General features: G+C 37.5%; 1 protein-coding gene across 9 annotated transcripts in view; it reads right to left on the minus strand.

The window, feature by feature from the left end:
• The window catches only part of KIF1B (kinesin family member 1B), a 98,406-nt gene that overhangs the window by 65,071 nt on the left and 15,363 nt on the right, over positions 1 to 17,972 (minus strand). For all 9 annotated transcript variants that reach the window (XM_026073970.1, XM_026073972.1, XM_026073969.1 and 6 more), the window contains exons 3-10: positions 10,217 to 10,293; positions 8,137 to 8,316; positions 6,011 to 6,076; positions 4,427 to 4,605; positions 3,514 to 3,625; positions 2,399 to 2,476; positions 1,836 to 1,901; positions 246 to 321 (exon numbers count right to left, since the gene is read on the minus strand). In XM_026073970.1, the coding sequence (XP_025929755.1) occupies positions 246 to 321; positions 1,836 to 1,901; positions 2,399 to 2,476; positions 3,514 to 3,625; positions 4,427 to 4,605; positions 6,011 to 6,076; positions 8,137 to 8,316; positions 10,217 to 10,293 (834 nt within the window). The remainder of the gene's footprint in view (positions 1 to 245; positions 322 to 1,835; positions 1,902 to 2,398; positions 2,477 to 3,513; positions 3,626 to 4,426; positions 4,606 to 6,010; positions 6,077 to 8,136; positions 8,317 to 10,216; positions 10,294 to 17,972) is intronic.

Genomic DNA, 17,972 nt, shown 5'->3' on the forward strand with positions numbered 1-17,972 from the left:
AATTACCTACTAAATATCAGTATTTTCTATAAACTGTAAAATTCAACTATATCCTATATTACTAAGTAATATGCAAAATCATAGGATAAAAAAAGGAGCTGCAACTTTACCAAAGGGTAGAACATATGACTCAAATTTGACTGCTAAAAATACTTAATCCCATAATTTAAGTAAAATGAGGCAAAAACATTCAGAAAATTTAGTGAGAATTTCTTTCCATACTGGCACAGGCAAATTAGCCATACCTAGATTTTCTCGAAGCAGCCATGTTAATACAGAATCCCTGTATGGTATAAAGTCTGTCTTCTTCTTTTTTTTACTCTACAAAGAAAGAACACACTACTGAAAAATACACATTCACTGGAAAATGAAAATTTAAGATATAACAATCAGGACAGGTCCTAAAAGAACTATAACATTATATACACAGGCTAGTGAAATGGAGGGGTGACCCATCCTCAGTTGTACAAGCGATTGAGTTTAATATTAGATAACATGCAACTATTCAAGTATCTAATGATGATAAGCAGCCCAGAGAATTCCCTTGAAGCACTACCTTCAGAAAGGTTTTCCTGTGTGTGAATACCACCCTTCTGGCATATAAAGTTTATATTCTAATACCATTCTCAGACAATCTAGGCAGTAAACCTTAGTATTCCAGGAGAAGATTCATTTTTACTTTGTTAGAATAATTGTAACTTTCTAGAGTACTCAGAAGTCCATCAGAGGAGGTTCCACAGCTACAGAGATACATGCAAAAGAACAACTAGTTAATCTTCTGTTGACTTATGAATAGTTAGTATGCAAACATCTTGCTTCAAGGAATGCAACGAGTTTAATTCCACACAACATTTAACACGGGATATGACTTGGCAATAAAAGGCTTGATTATAAATTGTATGAAAACTCTTCTTAACACTCAAGAGGTGAATTAAAAGCAAGTATCAGTCTTGCAATAACTCTGTCCCTGCTCTTTGCTTCCAAGGGGAAGAGAATAAAATTTTACAGTCCGTCAAAAAAAAAAAACAACATCCACTACTACTCAGGCCCATCATACCTTGCTGGTGCAGTTATCCTAAGTTGAAAGCATAAGAGGAAGAAGACACAAGGTGAGCTTCTTAATAGGACTTTATATATAATTTTCATGTTAACTTGAAAAATATTTCCTTTTCTTGTGGACTCCAATGAATGAGAATAGTTTTCATAAAAATATCTCAGAAGCATTTAAGTATAGACAACCTGTCCCAACTTGTTGAGGACTCACTTTTAAGAAGAGCAGCAATAACGTGGGTTTTTTTGAAAAGTACTATTTGAGCAGAGAAGTGTTGTTAGTACTTCGTAGAAAAGTACTTTCAGTAAACCTAGAATATTATGTTTGGATCACTAGATGCTTACTTAATTTAACACAGTATTAAATCTCAGCTTTGCAGAAAAAAGCCAGTGACAATCAAATTATTACATGTGGTATTTTTAATATTTAAACCAAGAAACCTGCAAGTAGTTTTATAAAATTCTTTTAAATAAAAATAAAACTATTGTGCTGCAAAACTAAAAGCTTGCTAAGTCAGCATGTCCACTATATAAATACAGGCTCCTTTTGCAAGGTATATTCACAGTTAAATATACTAATGCTTCAATCTACCTGCAGATAAAGTTTCTACCAGGCTGTATGAGATTCACAGACTACAGTACATCTATCAAAATATATAAAGCTAACCATGCCGAGAACGCAAGGCCAAGAACAGTGAACGATTCTACTGTAGTCCATGGTTTTTACTGTCCCGGTTTTACCAGCTATGGAAAGTTTGTTGCAGGTAAGAAAATGCTGTACTTACCACTTCAGCCAATGCTGAAATAACTTTGCCCAGAGTTGTGAGAGACTTGTTTATATTTGCTCCTTCCTAGGAAAACAGAATCCAGTATTATATAGTAACTCAAATTGTTCAAACATGAACTTCTGTAGACTAAAGGAGCCAAAAGTCACATCTATGATTTGAGGAAAAAAAGGCTTCGGCCTTGCAAAAAAATACATTTCATTCCAAGTCAGTGCCATGATCACTTGGGTCTTAACATGCTAATTTCTCAGACACATACTTCCACTACTTTCACTACGCTCAGCTGACCAAAAATTGCAGTCACATGTTCAAAAGAAATCCTACTTCATAAAGAATTAGACCTTCCTCAATTAGATTTCTGAGTGGTAGACAGTATTGTTTTAGTATTGTTTACCTATTTTATCCTTAAGAGAAGACTGACAATCTAGATACATTGGGGACTATTTTTTTCCATCCTTATTTTAGCAATTCTTTCTTTTCCTTATTATTTGTCAAACACAGTCTCCTCATGCTGCTTGTACACCAACTTCCCTTCCTTTCCCCATACATCAGTAGCCTGATACCTTCAATCGAGTTCCTTTGGCACCAGTTGAATCAGCTCTCTCACTCCCAGCTAGATCCACAAGGCTAATCTTGCTGACCTGAAGAGAGAAGCACATTAACAACTAGAATTAGTTTGTGGTGAACTAGAATAAGAACAGACCTTGAATTAATTCTATGACATTAAAAGAACTCTACTGTCTATAAATCAAAGTGTGCTTAATACTACAGTCAAACTAAGTTTTCACAAACGATCAGCTTGATGCTGTTCTCTTATGGGTAAGAAGCATCTTGGCCTATGTTCCATTTTAAATATTGCTATACTCTAAATTACTTAGAAAGAAAGAATGAGGTTCTCATATGAACAAAGCAAAACCAATATCAAAAGAATTTAAGTTTTGCTGTTGCAGATGACATAAGAATCTCAAAGGAAGAGAGACTTATGTTTCATCCTGCCTCTAGTGACACCAGGAATAAAGCATTGGCACTAAAGACTACATATCAGTTAATGACAATTTCGCATAGTCAGATCATTTCTAAGGGAGAGGGGGGGGAAGTCTTCAATACAATTTTCAGATCTCTTCACAGTGATCAGTTTAAAAATATGAACATTACCTGTACTTCAGCTACTTTTCCATGCAGAGCCTCTATTCCACAGAGTAATAAAAGCTAGAGAACTGCTCCACAGAGCTCCTCTTTTTAATATGCAAATTCCAGAAAGTGCCCAAATAACACTGCTTCCTAATCCCTGTGCCCCAGAACTAATGAGGAAAGAATTTGGCACTGACAGACAGAAGCACAGAAGGCTCTGTGAACAAGACTAGGGAAGATTCACTTCTTTTATTTCATATATCCCTCTCGATGGAACCTAGGTCTTAAGGCCACACTCCTCCCTCTACTATATATTCTCCTCCTGCACATATTTCCAATTTAGTTGTTTTTAGAATTACGATCAGTCAAAATCCAGCAAGAAATAAAAGGGCTCTGAAAAGGCACACAGAAAGTTTACCCTTAAACAAAACAGCAGAAATGACAATTAATTCCCGTTTTCACTTCATACTCCCAACAAAAATAAGTTACTGTATGGATAATCTGGGACAACCAGTCCTCAGAAAGCCACTTCTCATCTACAATGTACCTTTTCTGTGGAAAGATCAGTTTCTGCATCATGTTTCTTCTGAGTGAAGACAATTGTAAACACTGCATGAGAGCGGCTGCTGGTTTCATTCATGTTGGTAGCTGCCACAGTCCTGAAAGATGAACATATACACATGTATTCAGAATACAGCAGCCTCTATACTCCAAGTACAGGGCTGAACGCACCTGTAGAAGCACGAGATGAAGAGGCTGTACAGCTGTTCTGCCGCATGACTAAGAGCAAGCCACACTAAGTACCAACAACCCCTTTGATTTTCACTGCTGAATTTTTCCTGACTTCACTACAATTTAAACAGAGCATCCTCAATCCACATACTCACTAATCTGCCTTACACACAAGAAAATGCCAGCAGCATTTATGTCACTCTTTCCCACATGGACTGTTAAATGGAACAACCTACCAAAACCCACAACTGACGTATGATAGAAACTACTGCTAAGCCAGAACCTAAAGCTGGAAGGCTAAGCTTTGGTCCTGATCACCTGAGTGACTGAAAGAGGATACTGTGCTTACATGTTTATTTGTACAAATATATATGTATTTGTATACGGACAAATAATACAAATATATATATGTGTATATATACACAAATACATTACACAAGGAAGGCAAACGTTTTAAAAAATAACATAATTTACATATTTTATCTCAAGCCATTACAAACTTTAAATATCTATGAAGTGATCTGCAGCACTATTTCACCACATAAATCAATTTTGTCCTCTTAACAGCATTGATCATTGAATATTTTCATTAGATATCTAATCTGACATGAGTTTAAAAAAAAAAAGTGCCAGGGCATCAGAGAAGTTATTTCAAATTTGGTGCTGTATGCCATGTACCCCCATGAGAGAGAGAGAAAAAGCCATTATAACAAACTACCATCACTAACCTGGCTTTGTTCCCAGCATCCATGAGGTCCGCAATGTCTGTGTAAGATGTGACTGCTAGCTTGGACAGATCTTCCACATACGGTCCAAGCAGAGGATGTTCTCGCACACGCAAATTTCCCTTGTTCTTCGGGTTTAATAAGTCTCTGACCCTCTCACAATAAATCTCCATATAACTCACCTGAAAATGGGAATTTGCATGGAAAATTTAGTCATTCTTAAGGCTTCTTTTGAAAGAAGCTCCGCAGCATTTCAGACTGGCACCAGTAGAAAGTCCCCCTTGTCTTCTACTGGAAAGCTATACATGGGTGTCTCAGTTTAATAGCTTGAGACACTGGGAGAAAGGAAGAATATTAGGCCTCTAGCATAAGCTGCAGACCTCTCCCGCATATATAGAACCCCCAGCGATTTAAAAAAAACACTGACGTTTAATTAAAATCTGTTACATTAGAGTTAATAACCAACTTAACTTTCTCAGTATATGACAAATAAGCAAAACTGTATCTTTCCAAAGAAGCAAACAAGACAGTAAGAAGAGTCTGCTTACAAGGAACTTCCCTTACCATGCTCCAAAGCAGAACTAAGAAGGAAAAAGAAAAGTGAAGTTTTGTATGAAGACAACTTTTGGTTCTAATCTGTACCCAAGGCCTGTAGAGTTCCTGAGTCATCAGCACAATTATTCATACTATGGTTATTTTAAATCTGCATGCTTTGAAACAGAATTAAAAGCAAGATTATTTTTAAATACATTCTTTACATTTCTCATTCACCAGTATGACCAAAAGTTATGCAATTGAAACTTAGTAACAAACCTAAGATACGAAACAAAACACAACTTGGTGCATTTTTCAGGGACTGCAACTAACAAATCAATACCTATTTAGCTATGAAGTAAACAGTATGTTAAACACATGAAACAGATCTCTGCAGCAAACTATTTTTATGTAGCCCTTATTTTTCATCTTAGCCAACTGTGGATATGAACATCCCCCTCCTCCCTTTTTTTTTTGGCTCATACCCTGGACCTGCCTTAGCTCCAGGGAATTAATTCAGACAGTTTCAGCTCAGCCTGTGACATATGACAGACAAGAACTCTTACATGTGATGTTGTATCAGTTATGCTCTTCTATTCCCAGTCTGTCCATAAACTCAGTTTAGTAATAGGAGATGTCAAGTAAGACTACATAATTAAGATATTCCAACAAGACCCATACAAAACACAAATTATGACTATATTAATTGATAAGAAACATGTAGAATAGGTCTTCCATCCAGCAGTCCAAAGAACAAAAAAAAAAATCTGTAAATTCATCTTTTGGTTTCTCAGTATATCATTTACATAACAACTGCCACTCCCACAAGGTAGCCAAAGTACACTATTTTTCAAAACAAAGGTTAAAAAAACTCCTCCAAACAAAGAAATTCTGGTCCCAGAAAGGTTTTACTTGTACCTTTATATCAAATATGAAACAGAGAAAAGACAAATGCTTTCAAAAATATCAGTCTAAATGCAGCATCAATAATGCAGCAGCTAAGGTCACTTTGATTTCCCGGACAGATATCTTTCAATCTCTCATCATACTCACCTCAACAGAATATGACATTTCTTCATTGCTGTTGTCATTGATTTTCTCAAACAGTTCTTCACATAGCTGGAAGGAGATTAAGCAAGAGTCAGTAACTAGTCATGACTGCGCAGTAACAACTAACTCTACGACATGTCAATATTTTGGCTTTAGAGCAAGGGCAGAGGAAGAAAAAGAACAAGTTACATCAACCACACAGAGCCTGACTGGTAAGGTACTTAATCTCAATTGTCCATCACTATTATGCAACCTTGATAACTTATTTTATATTAATCCTCTCCCAGTCATAAAAACAATCAGTTTAAGAGAATAATCCTCTATCAATTCATTGGTCTGTTAAAGTTCCAGGATTCAGATTTAAATCAACTGGCAGATACTGTTTCAAAATCAGTTAACAGCAGCTTCATATGAAGGATACGTTAGCTATCAGCAGCCTCCTACTTCAAGAGTGCTCGTCTATAAATAAGTGAAATATGAGACTCAAAATTAGGATAATAAAGGAAGAAATGAGCAGTGGGCAAGCCCATGGGTATGTATAAGGAGATTAAACAGCATGGGTACAGAGAGGAAGAAGRGTAGAAACAGACTTCTGGAACACAGATACCTACAAGCCACTGCACGGAAAATACCCAGAATATGAAGAACGCAGGCAATTTTAAAAGTATATGCTCTGGAGAATTGAGCTAATACATGGCTACAGCATGATAAAATTTCACGCTAGGGACTGGCTCATAGGTTCAGGGAATTTTGCCAACACAGAAGAATTTGGTGTCAAGAACCTATATTACTTGGTATATGATTGTGCTGTACCCTCTGTGTACCTAGCAAGAAAGAAAAGATTTAACAAGCTCTCCCTGAACAGACAATTCACTTTGTTCCTTTAYGGGAAGACTCAGACTGAAATTGCAGGGAAAAGATTTTCTTCAAAAACTGTAGTAGATAACAGGGGCATTAAGTATTTTTTTTAGCATAGCCTTTAATTCGTATGCACTTGAGGATACAGAAAGACAAATTGGAATATCACGATTGTAACACAACTTAAATACCAAGCTGTTGTCACAGATCTTCAACTAATTTCACCTGTTACACTCTGACACTTAATATTAATGCAAGAAAATGCCTAGATATAACAATAATCTCTTTCATCAGATTAACTCTGCATACTTGTACACACACAGTCTTCCAAAACTATTTTAAGCTAACCTATATGCAACCTCAAATGGCAACAGAACACTTGTTACGTATTTCAGTACCGATGTCCATGCTATTAACAGAGAACAACACTGTGCATTGGCTATTTCATACCTGTGGCAGAGGGCCAATGCCTCCCACTGCAAACCTATAGCAGAACGATGACTCAAACACTGTTCAGCGTATTTATTTATTGAAATTCAACCTCAGATTTCTACTTCAGGAATGGAGGGATGCAGTAACTTCCAACAAACATGTGGTCCACTATCAGTGCCTACATACCAAGGAAGGCCTGCATTTAGGAGTGCCATACAACCACCAGCTACAGTATTCTGACTTTACTATGATAGCATCAAGTGTGTGCCAGTCAGAATTTCCTATGGGGGCATCTCAACTTCCTTACATTTCACAGTCAAGTTTCAAAACAAATTTCAGGGGCAGTAACACTGGGCTGCATTCAGATGCTCTAAATATCTCATACTAACACTTTGATATACTTCATTTCTTGTAAGATATCAATATATTAACCACTTTTTATCTTTGTGAGACTTGTTTCCAAAATAAGTTTGTGGCATGTTCATCAGCAATATCCCCTCCCGAATTCCTGCTCAATAAAGAGTGCTCATGTGCTGTCCTAGCTCAAGTCAGAGAAGGATTCAAGAAAACCAGTGAATAAGACATCTTCATTTACTAGTCTGTTAGGGGAGTGGAGAAATTGGATGTAGGAAAAGTATACAGAGAGAATATAATACACAAAAAATGTTACGCTATAGTGAAAATTACTTATAGTGCTCTTTTTCTGAGTAGATTTCTTTCACTTCAGAAGTAAGCTGTAGCTTTCTGTGAATTGCTATTGCAACATAGAAGACTGTATCAGCAAGTAAGCATCTGAACACGCTATGTAAAGTAAATCCCCTTTCTGGGTTCTGTTCTACCTGTGGGATTATGCCCGCTTGGCTCTCCTCTTGCTTGCCCATCATTGTGTAGGATTTCCCAGCTCCAGTTTGCCCATAGGCAAAAATGCATACATTGTAGCCCTCAAAGGCRTGCAGCAGCATCTCCTTCCCGATATCATTGTACACACGGCTCTGAGATGCAAAGCAGGGATCTTCAGGCTGAAGAGACATGAAAACAGCATCAATATAGTCTTCTCCTCTCACGCAAGTAACATTTCAAAAAGCAATTAGTTTTATTTCATTTTTATCTTGTCAGTCAATCCCTTAGGAAAAGGCAACCCAGTACATTTTTACACAGATTTTTCCCAAGGCAGTACCAGCTGGAGCAGAATGACACTGACAATCTTGACAGGACCATCCACTGCTGTTGAGGGAAAAATCTGCACAAGAAACCAATTCTGCTTTACGAACATTGTCTGTGATCTTGCACAAAAATCTTTAAGTAGTGTCAACAAACAGGATAACTTTTCAATGGAAAGTATGTCAAAGAAGAATCTAGACAATCTCCACTTCATACTATTAAAGATAACCCCCCACAAAAGATCCTGAAAGATAAAGCACCATCATCGTAACTGTCTGATGAAAAGAGGTACTGCTGCACATGCAATAAAAATTACAGCTTTAAGATGTCAGAAAGAACACAGTTGTCAGATCTCAAGGCAAGTGCCCAAGCTGTTCAAAACAAAACTTCACAAACTGAAGGAATTAATCCTTCATTTTCTGCGTAGGAAATTTCAGGCACTCAGGCACTGTACTCTGACCACACTCCAACATCCAGTTACTGGACACAATCCAAGATGCAGCTCCAGGCAAGGTCCAGGATGCAAAAATGGTGACAGAAAACAGGATTTGCTGTGTATGTTATACCTCTTATTCCTGAAGTCCCTTCTCGATCATTTAGGAAAGTCCTTGGTTGATATTTGAGAAATTTGATTATCACAATAATGAGAATCTATGCAGTTGTTTTATGTTGCACAAGCCAGAAAAGACTGCACAGACAATGTAACACTGAAATGTGATTTCGTACAAGCAGGTCATTACACCAGACGTCACTATGTTTTTATTAATCTGGCATTTTCTCTTTTCCTGAAATGTTAGAACTTTAACATTATTTCTTCCTGAAATCAGGACAAAATTCAAGTGTGCTGACATTATGATGTTAGGCTCAAGGTTTTATCAGACCAGCTCTCTTGCTTAATACTGCATAACCGGTAGTTTTTGTCAATTAGTATGTTCATAATGTTTCTCTGACTGACACTGTAATCTACTTGCACAGCTACTTTGAGATCAGGTTATTCAACAGGAAGATTCAGTAAAAGACCTGCACAAATCCAAGCTTCTCTAAGTTTTCATCATGAAAATATTCTTGTTGGCCACAGGTTTGCTCAGAAATATTAAGTCCTATTTGCATCACCCAAAATCATTACTATTAAATTTGGAGAAAAGTATTAACCTTTTTTTTTTTTAATATCTTTTAGGAGAATAAGGCAGGAGAGGGGTAGAGGGTAGAACACCACAGTTCAGCTGCAGAACAATCAGTGGAAGTCAGCAAGACCTCAGAATCAACTCACAGGAGGGTGGGGCAGAGCAGTTAGACAAAGTTTATTGCTTTTGTAGCTAAAAGAAACATGGGTCTCTACTCTGCCTTTTCCTGATATGCCAAGAGTATCCAGATCACATCTTTCCTTGAACTGCAAGTACTTGAGCAACTTTCACTTGTCTAATCAAGAGCAGAACTGAAGCAACTGTGGTTCATATGCATCCTTGAAGTACTTAGAACACAACAGTGTTTGTGAGTATTTTCAGTAATCTCTTTCAAGTAACCACAACTTGTTACCAAGCCCTAGGAGCTTAGTCTTCCTTCTGACCCCCCACCCCCTGACAAACGGGAGAAGACAACATAAAATGACAAGCCTTTAACTGAATGAGTGTGCAAAAGAGTCAATTCAGAAACATTTTGAAAAGAATGGAGTGATCGGGGGGGGGGAGGGGGGGAATAAAAATAGTTAGTTGAAGCCAGTCAACAAAAATAGTTTTACTTGTAAGTAACAGAACTTACCGATGTATGGGACCAATAGGAGTAGTCAAAGCTGAAGGACTTTGGCGCTTCCTTGGGATTCTTTGGGTTGATAATACCTACAGGAAAAAAAAATAAAATTCAAACTCTTAGCTAACTTGGCATTTAAGAGCACAAAAACTGCTGACCCTCAACTTACTCTGTAAGTCTGGGTATTCACATTCAGAATTTATGCACTGCACAGGAGTATTAAGATGAAACTAATAGAAATACAGTGCTAGGAAGCTGTGAATCTACAGGCCCTATTTGAAATAAGGAACAAGAATTCCTAAAAGGAATGCAGCTACTAAACAAAATTCTTAATTGTGATAGAGAGCCAAAGTAGGTCATCCTGTCCCTTGCCTTTAGGCTGGGACACACTTTTAGGAGCAAAGAGATAGCAAGAAGGAAGATCCAAAATGCACAAGAAGGCTAAGCACTTCAACTGTGAAGAGCTCAGGAAATCATATTGATTTCACAGCAGGACAACTCAAGCCTATTTTGAAATGCATGTTACATAGTGTAAGAGCTCTCTGCATAAGGATTTTCTTTAAGAAGCTCAGAATTCTCAGGGCATTGAGGGAACATATGAAAAAAGAGTTGGCTCTACAAACATTTCAGAGATTATACTGTTTAGTACATTTCAATGTTTTTCTACACATACATAGCCCACACAGAGATTTTAATATGACTGGCATTAATTGAACCAACCAAATTACTTGTAAATGTTCTTATTGTATACAGCTACTAAATCTCACAGTGACTCCAAGGAAGTATTCTCTTTGGAGCTTCAGTATAGTTTATGATGACCCTATGATGAGATTCACACAAAATAAGCAAAACAAAATGAAAACATTTGTGTATAGCTCCCATGCTATAGCTTTTTAAGTCCCGTTCAAAAAAGCTGATCTTCTTTGCAGCTTTTGTAATCCTTACCTTAGTTTTCTTTCCAAGGTATACAAGATAAGAATGTAAGCTTTTCCAGGTGAGTCAGGCCATTGAACACACTACAAATACCACGTTCTGCCTCCCCTGAGAATAAACTTTCTTTGCAAAAAATATTTTCTCCTCACATCAGTATATCTCAAATCCACCAGTTCTTCCAATACACATACATGCATTCCCCACAAATTAATAAAAGCTCTTCTGGATACCTTTAATCTCTCTGGATACCTTTAATCTCTCTCTCTACATACATACACACACACACATATATATATAATATATATATATTTTTAATTTTTTTTTTTTTTCCCCACAAGACAGCTACATATCTTCTGCCTGCAGTGAATTCAGCTGTCACTTTAATAGCATGCCTGTAGCTTCAGTATTCCAAGAAGGATAATTTATAAGCACAGCTCTTGCTGCAGAAGTGAATCTCTACTGTTTCCTCTTTTCAAGACTATAGAGGTGGAAATACTGAAATCTATCATCATTTGCCAGCAGCCACTTTCAAAACCATTTCAACAAGTAAGGATTTTAAAAAGAAATACTCCTGAGGCTGTCAAAATTAGATAAACCACCTTAGATTTACAAATGCCCATCTGCACCTTAAGGGACAATCTGCCTTTGGGAGTGATCCATATTAATAAAATACATGCATGCAAAACCTGCACAGAAAGAATCTATACATAGCTGGGGACAGTCTTCCTGGGAACAATTTGCACTCTGATACTAGTCATCCTAAACAAAGGCTACCCGTTTCTCACATATTCAAGACAGTTCACTTATGCTTCTGGAAGATGTGGGCTTCTCCCTTTTCCTCTATCATAAATTAACATCCACATCTCTCTTCATTTCAAACATTATGAACTTAACTTCCACTTGCACTGAAGTCTTTGAAAACATGTGGTTACAGAATCTCATCCAAAATCTAACCATTCTCCCAGATGCTGTATCCCTGAGCAAGGCCACTGCTCAAGACAACAGTGTAGAGAAGGGATTGCTCTGTGGATTGCAAATAGCAACAGTTGCTACTTTATTTCTTGTGGCCAATTCCATTTCACTTGGATGCGCCTTGTGCTGACATTCTTGCCTTATAAAAGCTGACAGACATGCAAAGCCAATGAATAATATGCCTTGTACCAGTACAGCATCACAAGGCAAAAATGCATGTGGCTCTGGATAGCAACATGGGCATCAACATACAAGAAACTGGTAACCTAAGTGATCATACATGGGTTGTTTCCCTTTACTAGCCTCAGTCAGACAGCAGTAAACGTACAGCACACACTTGAACAAGTTCTAAAGTTAAAGCAAACAAATAACAAACCCCAAAAGACACTCCCTCCCTGCCATAAGCTTAAATCAGTTCTTTCCTTCCAGTATTTTCTAGACTACTACCATTCAACACCTTCTCATTTCCCATTCAATCATTTAACATCAAAGCTCTGAAAGGTAATTAAGAAGTAATGTCTTGTAACAGAAAGTTTCCATCCATGAAAACATGAGGGGAAAAAAAAAAAAAGAGCCTTCAAATATAGTTTAGCATTGGGTGAACAATATTATTTTTTTCAATCACTTTGGAGTAAGAGATTAAGTGAAAGTAATCTGTTAAAAACAAAACAAAGCTGCAATAAATAGAATTCATCCCTATATATAATTAGCAATACTATGCAGATACAGGAATAAATGTATTGCCAGCACCTCTCCTGACAATCTGCACTCTGTTGCTTAATCACAACAGCAAACTGTTTTCAACCCAAACTGACACTACTCTTGCAAGAGGAATGACGGCTAGAGAGGAGCAACTACCTTCACTGATACATTGCATTTGCAACAGTGTCCCAGAAATGGGAAGCTCCTGACACAGCAAATTGGGAAGGGAATCAAGACAARCAGAAGTACAGCTACATCTTCACTGACTAAGAAAAGTGTTTTTAACAACAAGCTAAAAAAATGCATTAATTACCCTTATGTCACATCATTGCAATTTTATCCTAAGGGGCAAATGCAATCACAGCAAAGAGTTCTGATCTCACCTATTTATCTCATGGCATGAGTGATTTGTCTCCTCATAGATTCTACAGTGAAATAGCAAGCATTCTTTTTTTTTTTTTTAATTAAAAAAAAAAAAGCACACCTCTCTTGGCCAAGACAAAGCCACATTTGTTCTCTCCAAGGAAACAATAGAGTTGCATTGCATTCTAAGATTCTACTGTGGTCCGAAACAGAAAACAGAACGAGCAGCATTATTCAAAAACGAGTTTGTTGTGAAAATATATGTTTCCCATAGATCTCTTAAAAAAAAGAAAACCCACACACACACTCTAGGAAAAGGCCACCTCTTACAAAAAGAAAGCAAAGCAGACAACTGCTTCAGTTAAAAGACTAACTAGTTTTTCCACTCAGTTTATTTGGTGCTTGGAAAGGCAATACATGCTTGCCATACAGCTTACCCCCCCTGCTTCAATCTTAAATTTGATCCGTCACATTCATGAAGAGTAAAGTTTAGGCTCCATGATTTATGCTAGTGGTTCCCTTTAAAAAGGCTTCCCTCAGCTCCTTCACACTAAGTTCCATGTCCAGCTCACCACCTTAAAAACTACTCTCTAGGGTGCACGTTTTTCCCAAAGCATATCCTGAGAAGCATGACACTAGGAAAGGGTGACTAACGTGCAAAAAGACAGCTCTGTCAGAGGTTGGGAATGCAGCTGCCTAGCCAAAACCTTCCACAGCAACAGGAATGAAACAGAGGAAGCCTCCTGGCTGCCAGGAACTCTGCATGCTGCCCCTCACTACTGAGATCCAGCCACAGCCTTCTCATACACCTTCAGCTCCAAGTTCCAGGTCTATTTATCCAATTCTTGTTGCTTATAGACAGTCTGCATCCTTCACTTTCATCAGTAGTTTAACAGAATTCTTAGTCTGTCTACAACAAAATCCAGCAGAGTAGACCAATTGTGAAAACATAAGATTATGACCTCAACTAATATCAAGCGCACTGAAACCTCCTTCGCTTAAAACACTGAGCATCAAATGAGTAGCTAGCATCAGTCATGTCTGACGCAGTCTGAGTTTGAACCAAGTGACCAGGTAGGTAAGGAAGTCAGATACGATATCTGACAAAAGACGGTGAGGCAGCTAAGAAAGCAGGAATTCAACTTAAAGCAACTGACCTAACTTGAAGGTGTCTATTGCAACAAGTATCTTTTTTGGAAGGACAAGCAGATCCATGAAACCTGGCTACTTGTAAGGAGTCCAATGAAAATTTCTGAAGAAAATTAAGTCATTTTTATAGTACAAGTAAGCTTTATCCTAAAATTTCATATGGCAAACTGCAAAAAAGAAGCAGAATCCTGGAATACCCCATGATCAGGCATAAACTAGATTGAGCTGGGACCTTTAATTTATGTATCATGTTATTCACAAGCTGTGTTTTCAGTTGAACAAGGAAATGAATAGAATTCAAAACTAAGAGAACTGCTTCCAGTGGCTTCAATACCCAAAAGAACACTAAAAGCTTTTGAGTTATTTTGTTTGGTTTTTTTAAAGCATGCAAGGCCAAGAAGAACCATTAATAGTGAATCATGAAATAGGTCATCATCTATCTCCTCTCACCACACCAGACTCAYGGCATGGTGCGCAAGCTAATGGATTAATTACAGAGCCTCAGGAAATGAGAAAGGCAATAAGGCAGATGATCACAGCAGGGAACACATTAATGGCCTTTTTATCTTAGAGAATAAATTTGTTTATCTGATATTTCAAAGGCCCAGTGTGGCAATTAACTTTTCTGTTTGCAAACTGACACTAACGCTTTGTGCTGGAGCTATAATTAGTTACCATCAGCATAGCACTCTAGCAACTTTTAATGCTGGTGTAAGCCTAAACAGCCAGTTTCTGAGAAACTTGATCCCTTTTCCAGGCCCCATACTTCACCAGGAGCCAATTTCTTAGGGCATGTGGAATCTTTCAGCTTTCCACAAGTTCAGGTTTTCTGCACACATCAGAAACTGGAAGAGGTATTAAAAACAACCTATACTGTTGGTGATGAAAAGCATTATGCACAACTGACAGAAGTGTGAAAAGGATAAAACAAGTTGAAGATACTATTCTCCTTCTTCGGCTATTAAAACTCCTCTGAGATAAATGAACTAACCAAAGTTCAGATTTGCAGCCCATTGTTTTCCTTCAGAACAGGAGGCTGAGGAAAAGGCACAGGAATACTCACGTTTTGAAAATACATTCTGCAACTTGTTGCTTTAGTTGGGGGAAATAAATGTCCAGTTTGTCTTATTTGAACTATTCAAAATTTCTGAGAATTCATAATATGCTTCAACTTAAGGCACAATATTTACATCAGTTTTCTAGCTCAGTAAGCAAACAGAATAGGCAGAAAACTATTAGATGTCATAAATTGACATAAAATTTAAATAAAAACACACTGTGTGAATATGCAGCATTACCATTGCTGCCGACCCCACCCAGAGACGCACAATTGTATAGAAAGTAGGCTTGCATTTTAAAAGCTTCTTTCTCCTTACAGTTACAGGGTAAGCCATACACTGTTGCTTCATGCTGAGGTGCCTCTAAGTAACAGTGATCTATACATTCTCTGAAGCTTAAATTATTTAAACAATTTTTTAGCTGTTTGATGTTTATTTTTGACACTAACTGCAAACATATATATCATACATACCACTCACCAACAGTTTCAAAAAACATTTCTCCACACCAAATAATCTATGTACAGCAGTTATCCTAGTAAAAAATTTGCATCATATTTTGTACATAACAAAAACACATGCTATCCTGACCTCTTCTGCAAACTTTGGTTTTCTGAAGCATACTATGAAGTAGTAGTGTATGACCCAGCAGTTGTAATTCCAGCCTACACGCTAGACTTTGTACATATAGCTTGCCACTGAATAAATTTGGGAAGAGTAGAAAAACATATGAAAATAAGTAATGTTGCAAACAAATTGGACGATGTGACCATCATCTTCTGGGAGGAAGAAGTCAATTTAGCACTCCTAATGAGCAATTCCAAACCCGAACACAGTGACAATCTTAAAATGCAGCTCACAGACATTATTTCCATAATAACAATATGACTTCCAAAATTGGAAGTGGGCTCCAAAGCTTTAGAAAGATCAACATCACATTCTTGAGGCCTTCTTATCAAAATGGATCCTGCACAATTGCACAGCTGGAAAACTGCAGGGGCAAAATAGAGGATAAAAAGCGACCTATGGCCAGGAACATAAGAGATAGTTATATAACTTCTATTCCCACGCTCCCCCAAACACAAAAGAACAATGCCAGTCCTTCTCTTCCACTTAGTCAACTAATACAATAGAAATGACACAGCTTCCCCTCCCACCCCTGGCCCTGGCTCTTTCTCCATTTTCAGATGCAGCTGATATGTATGGATAGCTCCAAGAAAGGACTTTTTCAAAACAGAACACATGGTTCTTAATGCAGACTCAGATTACAAGACAAAAACTACATACTTAAACCAATTAGTCTTTGTACAAGGAAATAGTAAGGACAGCATAGTCTAATAAAAGATAAGGAAAAAGACAAGTGCAAACAATGAAGGAATTATGATCCTAGATGTGCTGTGTCAACAATACCAAACCAATCTCCATGAAATGTTTGATTTTACCCACCCTTACTTGAACAGGCAACTTAACTTCCAGGCATAAGGCTCTTACATAGACCATTCTCTAGATCACTACTGGTTCCTTAACTAACATTTTTCATACCACCCACCATCCGCTCTGTCAGCTAGGACAGAAATAAAATACACTTTCAGCCTTTCAAATCTACTAGACCAAATCCATTGCTAATTTTTAATTTTAAAAGAATACTATTTGCAAATAAAGACAGCTTCAGTATTGAAACACTGAATATAAATAACCATGTATTTTGTAATATATATTATTTTATATTTCAATTGTCATTTTAGACATCTAAATATTTTTGCCTTAAAGTCCAATCCTGACTTTCTGAAGCTTTTATTCAGAAAGCATAGATCAAATATGCACTTCTTGTTACAATTATAACCAGAAAGTGGAGCACAACAAAGATCTGATGCAAAGTTACAGTCTTCCGGGATACTTTCAACTGGAACAAACACTACCAAAAGTAGCAGCATTCTCACTCTTGTCCCCCCTTCCCAAATATATAAACATACAAGCACATTCCCACTTCAAGCCTTCAATTCGGGACTTGCACTTCCATTTTCCATTAAAACTAACCAAGTGAAGAGGGATTGCGAACCTCAAGGTGAGGGGAGGGGGAGGTTTTATCCATGATCGGCCCCCTCATTTCCTTCCCATCTACTCATCCACATAAATATTTTTGTGCAGGCACAAAGAAGGAGCAAAATTACTTTTGAACTACTTAAGTGTTGTGCTGAATTTGCACTCCAAGCCTAACCTATTTCCAAGTCAGTCAGCACCACGTTTCAGCATGCCATAAATTTTGCGGGTTAGAAATTGCTTGCAGTTCAGTATCTAGAGATACAAGCAGCTCCTCCTAATAAGTCCTTGGAATAGAGGGACAGTGTGAAGCACATAAGAGGTAAGACTTTAAACTTAATCTCATATTCCTCATTGCATTTAAAGTCAAGTCACTAGATTCAACAGCTCCACCTTCATTAGTAATCAGACTCATATTACAGGGCATCCCGCCATCAAACATGCCACATATTAGTCACTCTGTATGGTACTCCAGTGAAGAACTGGCTAACTGCAGCCTGCACTTCAGATAATACCAGCAAAGAGAATTAACTTGGACTAAACCCTGGGAT

The sequence above is a fragment of the Apteryx rowi genome, unplaced genomic scaffold, assembly GCF_003343035.1.
Source record: "Apteryx rowi isolate R43461 unplaced genomic scaffold, aptRow1 scaffold_38, whole genome shotgun sequence".
In the NCBI taxonomy this organism is placed as follows: domain Eukaryota; kingdom Metazoa; phylum Chordata; class Aves; order Apterygiformes; family Apterygidae; genus Apteryx; species Apteryx rowi.